General features: G+C 34.7%; 1 protein-coding gene across 1 annotated transcript; it reads left to right on the plus strand.

Moving 5' to 3' along the window:
* Positions 1-1,052: 1,052 nt before the first annotated feature.
* Positions 1,053-8,749, plus strand: LOC136205485 (uncharacterized protein At1g51745). Its single transcript, XM_065996098.1, has 4 exons — positions 1,053-1,878; positions 3,883-4,466; positions 4,643-4,945; positions 6,961-8,749. Exons 1-4 carry the CDS (start codon positions 1,697-1,699, stop codon positions 8,187-8,189), a joined length of 2,298 nt encoding a protein of 765 aa, XP_065852170.1. The 5' UTR covers positions 1,053-1,696; the 3' UTR covers positions 8,190-8,749.
* The last annotated feature ends 4,891 nt before the right edge of the window (positions 8,750-13,640 follow it).

The raw sequence follows: 13,640 nt of genomic DNA on the forward strand, positions 1-13,640 counted from the left end.
ATTCTGAACCGAATGGTGTTGAGGTACATATAGTGTCATTTATATTTATTGATGTTTCTATTTATTATTTGAATTGTATTAATATATGGTGTAACCTTGTTGACAAGTTAAAATGGGAGAGGAAGACGGACAACGAGATGAACAACTATTACTCCTATCATCTAGTCTCGACATGTCTATCATCGAGCCCGTTATACAAGAACAACAACGTCGGGATAAAGAAACGAAGCCGGCTATTAAAGTCCCCTTACACCAATTATGATGATACAAAGCCAAAAAAAGATAAAGAAAATGGATAAAGAAACGTGGCTGACAATTAAAGTTCATACTACATTAGAGAATTGGGTAATCCAATTGATCAAATGCTGAAGGAGGAGCATGGACAATAGAAAACCGAATGTCGACAATACTATGATTGTGAATAGAATTTTATTAATGTTGAATGTTACATGGTTCACTATCCTATATACTAGACCTAAATGCCTCGAGGCATAGTTATGTATTCACTTTCAACATTAGTTAATTAATACGGCTATAATCTAAATAATTCCTTATATATCTTGTTTAGGTGTAACAACACATCGATGCATTCACTGTCTGTTAACATGGTTCAAAAGACATTCGTTCGGATTGGATGATTATTGATACAAGGTTGACCGAATGGTTGCGGCAAATATTGACGATGCATGTGGAGGCATTGTATGTCTGTGGTGGGGTACAATATATGAACCATTGTATGTTGATGTTGTCAATGGATCCTTGCCGAGTGCTTATTTGAGACCTTGGAAGGAGATTAGGAGAGTATTAATGCCATTCAACATCAATAAACCTAGAATTGTAATTGATTATTATGTATTTAAAATCAATAAAAAAAACTTACGTGATATTGAAAATCAATAAGAGTTTAAGTTGATTCTTGAAAGTGATTTGGAGATGAAGTTTGTATTGTTTTACTAAGAATATTTTTAGAATATACATATTAAAAGAGTCTAATTTAGTAGTACATAGCTAATTGAGTTTAAAATGTAAACGAGTCACTAATTTTGTAAATCTCCCCAAACAAAATATGTGAGGCTTGGGACCCTAAACGGAGCGAATTAAAAGACGTGGGGGAGGAGGCTCCGTTGGGTCCAAATGAAGCAAAGGCAAGGCATGTTCCGCATTGAACACAGAATGACTCGTGCGAGTTATCCGAGTCAGAATCAGTGAGCCAGCCTCGGCCCTCTTTCTTTTTTATTTCTTTCCTGTGCTCTTCATTTTCTTTTTTCTCTCTTTCAAACCATAACCAGTCTTCCTTCTTCCCTGGCAACCAAACCCACCCCCCTCCAAAAAAACAAAAAAAAAAACTATACATTTACCCAATCATTAACCGTCCTGTAAAGCTCTACCAGTCACCACCACTTCCTCCGCCGGTGCCGCCGACGCACTAGTCTTTCATAGTCTTGAAAGTTCCTAGAAATTTAGAAAACTATCTGTCCAATTTAACCTGGGACAAACCCTAGAATATATCACGAGAAAATGAAAAATCCCCAAATCTGAATGGATTCACTTTCTCTTCCCTGCGGATCATTCTGTCACGCCTGTTTTCGGTTCATCCGCTTCTCTCTCTTCTTCGCGGGAGGCTGAATTTGACTTCACGCAGAGGGAGACTGAGAGTGCGTGTGTAAATAGTTAAACAAAACAACAAGGGCTGGCCATGGGAAGTTCGGGATCGGGTGCAGTCGATTGTGGTATAGGACCGATCGTTTGGGTGAGGAGGAGGAATGGCTCGTGGTGGCCGGGCAAGATATTGGGACAAGACGAACTGGCAGAGTGTAATCTCACTTCTCCTCGCACAGGGACTCCGGTCAAGCTCCTTGGAAGGGAAGACGCTAGTGTGTAAGTTTTGTTATTTATATTTTCATTTGCTTTATTTATTTGTTTTTTTGTGAAGATTTAATCAATTTACTGGAGCTCTATATTCGCGTCGCTTTAGCCTTTGTTTGTGAGTTTGGAGGTTAATGGAGGTGAGAGTTAAAGGAGGAAAGGGGAGGGAAGTGATGGAAAGGAAAGTTAAAAATTAACCTTGTTTGGGAGTTTATAGGATGTAAATGAGGTTAAATATTTATCTTCGTTTGGGAGTTTAAAGGAAGGTTAAATTTACTCTGCAGAGACAAGAAATTTTAAAAAAGTTTACGTTACTCCCATTAACCCCCAATTTGGAGGTTAGAGTTTGGAGGTTAGAGGAAGTAAAGATTTAACCCCGTTAACCTCCATTTACTCTCAAAAAATAACTCCCAAACAAGATTAACTTAATACTTAACCTTCCATTATTTCCATTAACCTCCTTCCAAACAAAGGCTTAGTCGTCCAAACGCTTGAGTATAATAGTTACTCTCTGCTTAGAAGAATATTTAGTTTTCTGGCGTTTTGGATTACATTTGTATCTGCGGATGTTTTTTTTTTTTTTTGTTGTTATTACATTTGAATTGTTGGTATCGAATTTCCTTTTTTTTTTGGTGTGGGGTAAGTGGCATGGCCAATGGTGATCATACCATTGGGTTTTTCTTGACAAGAGCAGTAGACTATAGGTTCCTTGACAACATTGCCTTGTTATCTTTTTGAGGAAGACATACTTAATTCAGTTAGTTGTACAAATTAGCTTAGCTGATTTGACAGTCATAAATTTTTATCATTTATAAATCTGATGGTTATTTAATATTAGGGGATCTGTGGAATTGGTGATTGAGTGGAGTGTTAACTCGAGTCATAGTTGATTCAATTCCACAAATAAGGAAGTCAGCTTGAATAGCATTCCTTGCTCGAGTCAAATGGGAAATCTATTGATGTTTAAACATGATACAGACTTTGAAGTCATAATCTTAGTAGGTTTTATGTTGGCCTAACTAACATTTTCTTCTTTTGCTTGCATCGTAGTTGTTAAAGGCGAGGCTCAAGGTCATTCGCCTAATAAGTCCAAGATGAGGCTCAGTTTAAGAGGCTCTCGCCTTGTGCGCCTCTTCCACGTTTTGATTAATGATTAAAGTTCTTAATATTTTTTATTGTCTCGCTAAAATAAAAGGTTGATTAATCTCAGCCACTTATCCTATTTAGTAAACTTAAATCTAAACCGCTGATCTAAGTAAAAAAAAGAATAAGAAGAGATGTAAAAATAGAAGGGGGGGACGAAGAGTAAGACACGGAAAGGAGAGGAGCTCCTTCTGCTGTGTGACACAAGAAACCAGTAGAGGTCTGCTGCAGTTCTGGTATCTTTGTTTTTGTTGTCAACACTTAACTTGGTGTTTTTGACATTTAATGTTATGTTTTTACTTGGTTTGTCTTGTTTGTGTAGTTACAACTGTGTTTTCTTAGCTCATCAAAACTTGTGCCTTAACTACTAATACAATATTAGTGACATTAGTATCAAATATTGATAATTAGATTTTATATCTTTTTAAAAAAAAAAAATTCTGCGCCTTATGTTCATCAGGCGCGCCCCTGAGCCTTGTACCTAGGCTCTAGGTCTCCCTAGTGCCTTAGTGCGCCTTTAACAACTATGGCTTGCATCTGAAAGTGTCTGGACATTTTGAGCTTTGGATTTATTTATATTATGATATGCTTGTTGTGTGTCTTGTAGTAAGGGTTGCACCACTTTTTATGATCACTTCTATTATCTTCAAACATTGCAAGGGGAGGAAATTGAAATAATCTTTCAGAGAGAGAAGTCACAACTCACATGTCAATATATTCTTGTCTATGTACTTCTCTTTCTATTCTCCCCCTGCATAATTTTGGATCAAGTTGTTACTTGAACTTCTTATACATCATTACATATATTGAGTTTCAATTCTGGTTTTGTTTGGAGCATTATTTCTTTATATCTTTTTTCTTGTACATGTTTAGGGACTGGTATAATCTAGAAAAATCTAAGCGTGTGAAGGCATTTCGATGCGGTGAGTTTGATGATTGCATTGAAAGGGCTGAATCGGCTCAGGGAATGCCAATAAAAAAACGAGAGAAATATGCACGTCGAGAAGATGCAATTCTTCATGCGCTTGAGCTTGAAAAGCAACTTCTGAAAAAGCAAGGGAAATTCAGTGCGACATCTGATCAGCCAAGAAGTAAGTCATCTGGATCTGCAAAGGAGGCTAGTGTCAGTTCAGATGGTTTGGCAAACAACAGTGGGAAATCTGGGATTGCCAATTTGAATCAACATTTAAATAGAGTAGATTCAGGTGTCAAAGTTGAAACTGTTGGAAGTGCCATCAATGCCAAGGAAGAGAACCAGTCAATCTCAGAAGATGATCATTCTGAAGCAATGCCACGGATGAGAGGATTGCAGGATTTTGGGCTCAAAACTACCCCTTTAAAGAGAAAGCTTCCGTCGCCAGTTGATTCAGATGGTTCCAAGAAAACTATGTTAGATTATGACATTCAAGCTCATTCTGTTGGCACCCCTAGCATGGAAAGATCAAATGATGCAAATGGTAAAAAAACATTTAATCGAAAGGATAAAGTCAAATGAAGGTTGATTTGGAGTACATGGCCAATATAAATGATAGGATCTGCATTTTATTTCAGATATTGCAGAATAGTTAGAGACTAGGAGTCCTCTGTGTTTTGCAAACTAACTATAGTACTACTGTTTCTATATTTATTTCAGGGGTGGAACAGTTGGGAGCTTTTTTTCGGGGGAAGAGGAGTAGATGCGTTTACTTGCCATCTGAGTCTAATGATTCTTTGGATGATAAAGAACTTCCTGCTGGTCAAAGTAAGATGTTTCCTTCTGAGTTGGGAGATGATGATGACCATACTCATCATCATGGTTCTGTAAATGAACAGAACTCTTCTTCTGGATTCATGGAAGATGTTGAATCTGAGTCTTCTGAGACCGAGTCTTCTGATTCTGGGTCTGATTCTTCTGAGACTGAACCAGATATGGATGATGAAGTGACTGGTTTTCAAGGTCAAGTATTTACCATTCATATCTCCTGTTATTATTGCCATTTCCCACTTAAGTGGCAATTTGGTTAATTCCTGTTTTTGCATGTGTTTGAAGGACCGGTTGTTTGCATCATGGCTAAAAATATGTGTTCTATATCTCAGAAATTCACAATTTTTTTTGTCTTCATTATTATTTTCATGATTTTGTTCATGTAGCTGCTAATAAGCATTTTTTGCCTGTGTTAATTGTACCAGGCCAAACATTTCTGAGAGTTTCATGGTTATCACCTGAAATTTACATGGGATAAAATGTTACTAATTAGCAGCCATTCGGAATTATATCAGTAGTATTACCTGAGACTTTATCACCTGATCCTTATTTTGAAAGAAGAAATCTTTATGTCCTTCAGAATAAATTCAGACAAAATATGGATTAGTGGATAAAAATGTATGGTTGATCAAAATTGATAAAAAAATGTATCAGCTGAAGTTCTAATTTCCCCAAGTTTATTGTTAATTGCTCAGACGAGTTTGCCAATTTTTTGTACTTACGATAAGTAGTTCCATGAGTCTTTTTCCCACACAATGTATATATGGCATGACCTTCATTCAACTGAGAAGTTACATGGTGGAGTGCTACTTGAGTATCTAGTTGTCTTACACTTAGATGGAAATAGTGATTTGCAGTTATATGACATGACCTTAACTCAACTGAGAAGCTACAAGGTGGATTGTGACTTGAGTATCTAGCTCTCTTACACTTAGACAGAAATAGTGATTTGCAGTTATTGATTTGTAGTGCTTGTTGAAACTGAGGATTACAGTTTCAAATATGAGGTTTTCTTCCTTGGGTATACCATTGAGCTTTGGAAATCTACGCAGTATAATACTGGGTCAGCTGCCTCTCTATTTATATATTAAATCAAGCAAGCGAGAAATGTCGCAGGATTTTTGGATTTTCTGAATGATTGAGCATTGTAGCCACAGGGCCTAGAAGATCTTTTTTAGGATAGGTCTTCTAGCTGTCAAGAATCTGATATCAGAATTTTGCTATTCAGTGATGATTTCAAATCTTCTTGATGGAAAAGCACCTTGAATTTGATTGTTTTTACTGAAAGAATTGTAATATTGACTATATGATGTGGTAGTTTTATGAATGGATGAAGAAATGCATAGAAATGTTACAAACTGGAGGAAAAACATGAAATTGTTGTGGCATGTATATGACCATTACTAGTAACAATCCATATTGTTAACACTGCTCAATTAGAATCAATTAAAACATTGTAGGGAAAATGCCAATTATCAAAATTTCAGGGTATAAAATGTCCAAAAGTTACATTACATGTTTCGTTTGGGTTTGAAATGAAATAGTTTTCTCAAAAATAGGCACATTGAATGGATGGAAAGCGAATGTCATTGTAAGGATATATCTTTTGTCCCCCTTCCTGTTCTTTGCCTCTGCCTATAAAAAATGAACTTATTTCTTCCATTTGATGATAAGTTTTGGTATTTGAATGTTGTTTTTTTATGATAGTGCTTTTGTTTTGCATCTCAAGGTTAGATTTGCCAATGCCTTGTACCATGGATTTAAGTAGGGATGTGATATTGGAAATAAAGGATAATCGGGAAGTAGAGGACACGTGGTTTATGGGATTACCTGGAGTTTGTTGGGAGAGGAGAGAGGGCTATAGTTTGTATATTTGTGAGGGTTTGGATTCTGAAAGGCATCTTTTGGGAATTTAATTAGTAATGGCTTTATGCTTGAGCAGTGGAGTTTTATCCACTGATAGGTTTCTCTACTGATTTTATCATTTCATTCCTTGTGTTTTCTATTCTGTTTGGTTGATTTATTGTTGGGAAATAAAATCTTCTATTTTCAATTGATTCTGTTCATCTTCTATTTTCCATATCTCTGTATTATTGGGGCATGTTTTATAAGTAGTGTTTTGAACTAGTCCTTTTAGCTTCATTGTATAACTTTTATCTTTTATTTTTTAATAGAAATCTCATTAGCTGTTGTGCTTGTCTATTCAGATGCTGCTTTGTCCTCTGAAGCTGAAAGGGATGCTTTGAGACGGCGTGAAGCACCAGGTGAACATGGAAGTACAAGTAGTGATGAGGAAGTTGATGAAATAGCATTTTCTGGTGAAATGCATCATTTTTATCCTGAGGACCCTTTTGTTGGTAACGAGACAGTGTCCAAATGGCAATTAAAAGGGAAAAGGAACATTAGAAATCTTACGAAAAAGTCTGTACAAAGAGTTGACGGAAAGATTTTAAATATTCCTCTTGGAAGCTATTATGGGAGAAAGGACAGCACTTGTGGCACAACGGCATATGGTTTTGATGGTGTTGATTTGGGCAGAAAATATTTTGGGGTTGGATTGAATAATGGACGCCATCCATATGCACCTAGGTTTTTGTCTAAAGGCAGAAATAATAGGGGTTGTAGTAATATGATTGATTGGTGGGAAGATCGTCTTCGTCCTCCTAGAGGACGCTGGGAGGATAATTTTAATTTGAATCCAATAATTTTCGGCAATCATCCTTTTGGTGGCAGGTCAAGATCCATGTTGATAGATGTGGATTTGAAGGTCCAATCAAGCTATCAAAAAGAACGAGTTCCTATTGTTTCACTTTTAAGCAAGTTAAATGGGAAGGCAATTATAGGGCATCCAATCCAAATTGAAGCCTTAGAAGATGGCTCATCTGAAACTATTTTTTCTATGGATGATTATCATACCAGTAAAGCAGTTGACCATGATGGAAACACACCACTTCCATCTGCATGGAGGACTGCTAGACGGACAAATCTTAGGACCCCGCGTCCACATTTATCATCTGAGAATTCTGTATTTATGGATCAAGAAGAGAGATTTCCATTTAAGAAGGCAAGCACCCCTGGGAGTTTCAGTCACAAGGCAGGCATGATTCGAAAGAGCCTTTCCCAGATTTCTCGGCCTCCAATGGATCAGAAATTTCCGAAAAAGCTGTCAAAGAAAGCAAGCTTATCATCATCTAACCAAAAAACGAGAACACTATCTTCAATTGCTGGTCAACAGCCAACACATTATAGCAGCGGTGGCCAAATGGATGGGCTTATCAAAGCTGAGACATCTGGACCAACAACGGTTGCTTGTATACCTGTGAAATTAGTTTTCAGTAGGTTACTTGAGAAGATCAATAGACCGCCATCAAAAGCAGCATGTAAAGCTGTTATGTCAAATAGGAACACGACAAAGAGAGAGGAGCATCATAATTAACATGTACATTGATTGAATCTATATACTGCAGATGCAATAATTGTTGCTAATTCCTTTTGCTGACATTGTAGCCATTGCTTGGTATGCATTCTGTTACAACATAGAAGATTCAATATACCATGGAGATGTTGGAGGTCAAGGTTTTGATGTGACTGGTGCTGGATATTTGTGTGAGAGCCTTCATTAGGGAGAAGGTAATCAAAAGTTATTTAGAGATAGAAGCAGATAGTCTGAAATTTAGATAGATAGATAGATGGATAGTTGGAACATTTTTCCAAAATTACTTTTTTAATTGTTCATTTAGAAAGTATAGGGAGAGTTGGTACAGTGGGGGTATAGACTACAGCAGTATTATTATTGTAAGAATGTAGGGGAGAAGAGAAGGATGTTGGGCTGCTCCTGTAAAATAAGCAGCAGCAATGTTTGTAAGGCTAGTTACATCATATTCATTCTATATGATGCAGAAAGATTACAAATGATGAATAGTTTGTTCCTTTTTGGCCTTGTAACCCTTTTTTGCAGGTTTGACAATTAATGAATTCTTTTGCATCTTCAGATCATTCAGAAGCTGCAGGATCTTTCTACCACTCTTGAGGTTTGCCTTCAAAACTTGCGCTACTTTTGAACAATCATTTAAAATTGTTTACTTCTGGTTGTAATTATTAGTCCTTTCTCTTATTTCACCCTGCAATTTCCATTTCTAAAACAATACCTTCATTTTGACAATCTTTCATATTTTTTAAACACCTTTTTCTTATCTCAACTTTTTTTCTTATTTTCTTCCACACCTATGTAATTATGTTCATCTATATTGTTTTTTGGGTAAGTACAAAAATAAACCTTGTGGTTTGGGCCATTTTTAAACATAAATTACGTGGTTTAAAGGTTGGCAAAAAGGTACATTGAGGTTGATTCCGTTAGCAAAACACAGTCCAAATTGGCCAACGGTGTTAAAAAAAAAGTCAAAAGTCAAAGGGAAAATAATTAATTTTGTTCTTATATTTATTTATTTTATAAATTAACTCTATTATTATCTAATTATCACAAATCCCAGAATAAAAAATAAAAATCAAATATACCATCTTTTCCATCTCTCTTTAATTTCTAATTTTTCTTCTTCTTTCTCTCTCTTCTTTTTGTTAATTTCTTTCTAAAATCAATTGAATTAACAAAATATCGAGGATGATGCATTTAATTTTGGTTTTTTATTTTGGGATTTGTTGGTGATAATTAGATAATAATGAGATTAATTTATAAAATAAATAAATATAAGGATAAAATTACTCTTTTCCTTTTGACTTTTAACTTTTTTTTTAACACTGTTAGTCAATTTGGACCGTGTTTGCTAACGGAATCAATCTCAAGGTACCTGTTTGCCAACTTTTAAACCACGTAATTTATGTTTGAAAATGGCTCAAACCACAAGGTTTATTTTTGTTTTTTTACAGACATGTATGTGTAGTGTGTCATTTAATGAATTTTATTTTTCAAGAGTGGAGTTATAAATCTGTAATTATTTTTTGTAGAAGAGTTATAAATCATGAACTATAGTAAAGAAAGATGAAGTAATTATTAGGGTTATGGAGTACTTCAATGAATTATTCCTTTAAGCAAGCACTTAGACTCTTCCAGAATTAAGAACCACACATGTATGTGATGCCAATGTATATCCACAATGAAAATCCAGTAAAACTAATGAAAAGCTAAACTATTAGAGAAAAATAATGTGCAGATGAGAAAAGGGAAAACGTTGAGTAAAACTGAATTTAATGTGTAGAAAGCTACTTTTAATTTTGTATAAGCTCTAAATTTCATTTCATTCTATTGTTTTACATAAACTCAAAAGCTACTTCCAGATCATAGTTTTAGACTAGAAATAAGGAAAAAGCTGACGAATTTTATAAATTCATGTGGTTTTATAGATTCACAAGTAGAGAAACATGATTTTTTTTTTTTTTGTGTTGCAAAAGAGGTGATGTTCTTTACACAGCTAGCAGAAAAAAAAAGAACTTGATAAATACCGTTTGTTATGATACCACATCATCAAGTTAACAACATGAAGTCAGTAATTCATTGTGTAACATTAGCTAAGTTAACGTGCTACGTGGTTAATATCATCAAAGATATGTAACAATTAATATTGTTAGTCAATATTTTGAACAATGTAAAACACAATTTCTTTGCAATGAAGAGGAAACAACAGAAATTAAATGCTTATAATCATTAATATTAGCAGTCATTTCGAAAAATACTACATGCATGGATACCTAGGCCAGTTAACATTAGACTCGTAAATAAAGCATGTTGATGCAAAAAACAACTCCTAAGGAAAAACATAAGACGACATATGTCAAAAGAAAGGTATGATCAAAGACAAAGGGAATAAGGACCAAGTCGAAGGTCGAAGGATCCATTTTTCGCCTCTTACACGTGTACTAAATCCTGCAAGAATTGAAAACCGAAGAGGATGGACATATGATATCGTATAAAAAAAATCATACATGTGGCAACATCGTAGCCCTCAGAGTAAACGCCACGTGTAACAAATAGGACCTTCAGATTAAGGAGAAACTTCCATGAAACGTCTCCTTTAGGAGCAGGGACGAATCTACAGTGGGGGCAATGGGGGCACTTGCCCCCATTGAGATTTAGAAATGCATAGAACCCTATGTATGTAATTTTTCATTTTGGGAGTTTGCCCCCAGACTCCATTGTTGCAGGAGAAGAAAAGTTGAAGCTTTTTGCAGTTCAATCGCAAGGATGAAGAAGAACATGGATTTAATTTTTTTTATAAAGAAAACGACACCGTTCTATGATATTCCACTTAAATGGAACTGTACCGTTTTGAGTCTAACATGAATCAAAATCTAAATTACAACAACAGTCCAATGGTAGGACCAAATCAAATTATTTCCTTTTCAGTCCTTGGTTACACGAATTTCTCATTTAAAGACTCTCCTAATCTAGGCTTTTCCTAGGCTTGTCTAGCTTCTTGTACAACATTTGATATGACTTATCTATTTCTTCTGCCACAAATCTTTATTTTTGGATTTAATTCAGACAAATGATACTCTTAGTACTATAAGTAATGCATTTTAAATTGAATATAAGATTAATTGTCCCTAAGTTAATGAAAAAAGGTAAATTTATCCTGAGGATGATATTTGTCTAATTTTATTTGGGTGTAAAATTTCAATCATATATTCCATGTATCATTATTTTGTTAAATTTTTTGCAAATCATATTTATATTTGTATTGTTACTGATTTTTTTTATAAGGCTTAAAAATATTTCTAATATTAATAGTTAAGAGCAATTTTATATTTAATGTTTAAAATTATGAAATTTTATCTCTAACGTTAGCAAGTTAGATCAATTTTCAGATGTTATTATAAAACACAAATATTTTTTTTTATTATGTACATGTTGCCAATCAGTTGGTTCTAAAAAATATATTTCACATTTTTTGTGCTTTAATAATAATTGGATATTAATATTTTTAATTTCGATGAAATATTTGGATTTTTTTGTTCAACTAGTATAAAATACAGTTTGATGAATTATTTCTTAAATTGATCCAATTTGTCAACGTTAAGATTAAATTTGCTCTTTGCTACCAATGTTAAGGGTAAAATTGCACAATTTTAAACGTTAAATAGTAAAATTGCTTCCAGCTATCAACGTTAAGAGTGCATTTTGACCTTATCCTATTTATTTTTTATTTTTTATTTTACACTACATATATAGTTTGCCCCCACTACTGATAAATCCTGGATCCGTCCCTGTTTAGGAGGGAAACCTCATGCGGCTAGATCAGGAGTTCCACATTGCAAAGGATAAATCTTAGGACTAGACTCCTAACGGGGGAAGGAATCCTAACACTTAAAGGACTCCTGGTAAACGAAGAATTCAACCTAATCCTATATATGGACATGTATAACCACATCCTACGGTACGTTAACTTAACAACTCACTAACTAGTTATTATATTTTTATATTTATTAATTTATTACCCTCATGAGGAAAAGTAATCTCCAACACCAACTAGTTATTTGACTCCTAAAATAATATAAAATATTAGCTAACAAAAAATTAACTAATCAAATCTATGTTTTACTTTTAATAATACTAGTCATTTGATTCTCTATTTGATTATTTTAATATTAAAAATCAATAAAATTAAAGAAAACAAGAAAAGATAGAAGAAAAGAAAGAGATGAATGAACGAACAAAAAATACAAATAATTGGATAAAAGACAAGCCAAATTTAGTTAATGAGAATGAGTAGTTATATATTTTGGAGAGTCATGTCATCTTCTAGGAGTGTCTCACTTTCTAAATAGCTAGCTAAGCTTAGAGAGTCATGTCATCCTATTGAGGATTTTTTGGGCGGCCCGGTCGCATTACGCGTCCCCGCTGAGCGAGGGTCCGGGGAGGGGTCCCACCACAAGGGTGTATTGGGGGCAAGCCTTCCCTTACCAATTTGATTGGCAAGAGGCCGCTCCTAAGACTCGAACCCGTGACCTCTGGTCACACGGCAACAACGTTTTACCGTTGCGCCAAGGCTCGCCCTCCTATTGAGGATGACTTAAAAAAATTGAAATGTATATCACTTTAAGTGATATGAACCCAAAAAGTTCATATTTTAAGTAATTTAATATCTTGTTTTATTAAGTAAATCCAAAGCTTATTAATAGATTCAAGTATTATATCTTTATTGCGTGTTTTATTTTACTTTTCAGGTACTTAAAAAGGATTTAGGATAAATTTGACTCTAAAAATGTAAAGGGTAAATTACACCCATGGCCACTGAACTATACCCATTTTCACATTGTGGCCACTGAACTTCAATTTTTCACGGTATGGCCATTGAACTTTATACTTTGTTACACCGGTGGCCACTGTTACCGTTGACCATCATTTTTCCACATTTGACTCCCATTTTAACCGGATGTCTCTCTCCTTCTCCCTTCCTCAATCATTTTATGACCATTTTACCCTTATATATATATATATACACACACGCTTCTACTTCCAACCTCATCACCATTTATTATTACTTAACACCTAATTTAGCATCCAAATACATATTATCTATATATATAAAAGTGAATCAAGTGAACAGTATCAATTTCATTATTTTTCCAATTTTTTCCAATTGTACCCTTAAATTTGGCTTCCTTTTCTATCCTTTCTATTCTAATTTATTTTCCAGATTGCCCTTATCAAGCTAGCAGCAAAACGTCGTCGTTTTAGGCTTCTTCTTTGATTGGTTTCCTGCTCTTTCCCCATTCCAAGCCTTTCTCCTCTCTTTTTCACTTGCTTTCCACATCCTTCTCATAAGCAAGATTGATGCTTTTTAAGGTGAGCTCCCTCTTTGGATGTGTTTTCTTTTCCTTTGATTAATTTAGGGGTTTGGGAAATTGGGTCGTTGAATTTTTGGGTTTTGTT

The sequence above is a fragment of the Euphorbia lathyris genome, chromosome 9, assembly GCF_963576675.1.
Source record: "Euphorbia lathyris chromosome 9, ddEupLath1.1, whole genome shotgun sequence".
Lineage (NCBI taxonomy): Eukaryota > Viridiplantae > Streptophyta > Magnoliopsida > Malpighiales > Euphorbiaceae > Euphorbia > Euphorbia lathyris.

What these genes read in the sequence shown, in the direction of transcription:
- LOC136205485 (XM_065996098.1), top strand. Translation starts at nt 1,697, where the DNA reads ATGGGAAGTTCGGGATCGGGTGCAGTCGATTGTGGTATAGGACCGATC. An exon ending in AAGATCAAATGATGCAAATG is followed by an intron (nt 4,467 to 4,642) that starts GTAAAAAAACAT and finishes TATTTATTTCAG; the next exon opens with GGGTGGAACAGTTGGGAGCT. An exon ending in TGAAGTGACTGGTTTTCAAG is followed by an intron (nt 4,946 to 6,960) that starts GTCAAGTATTTA and finishes TTGTCTATTCAG; the next exon opens with ATGCTGCTTTGTCCTCTGAA.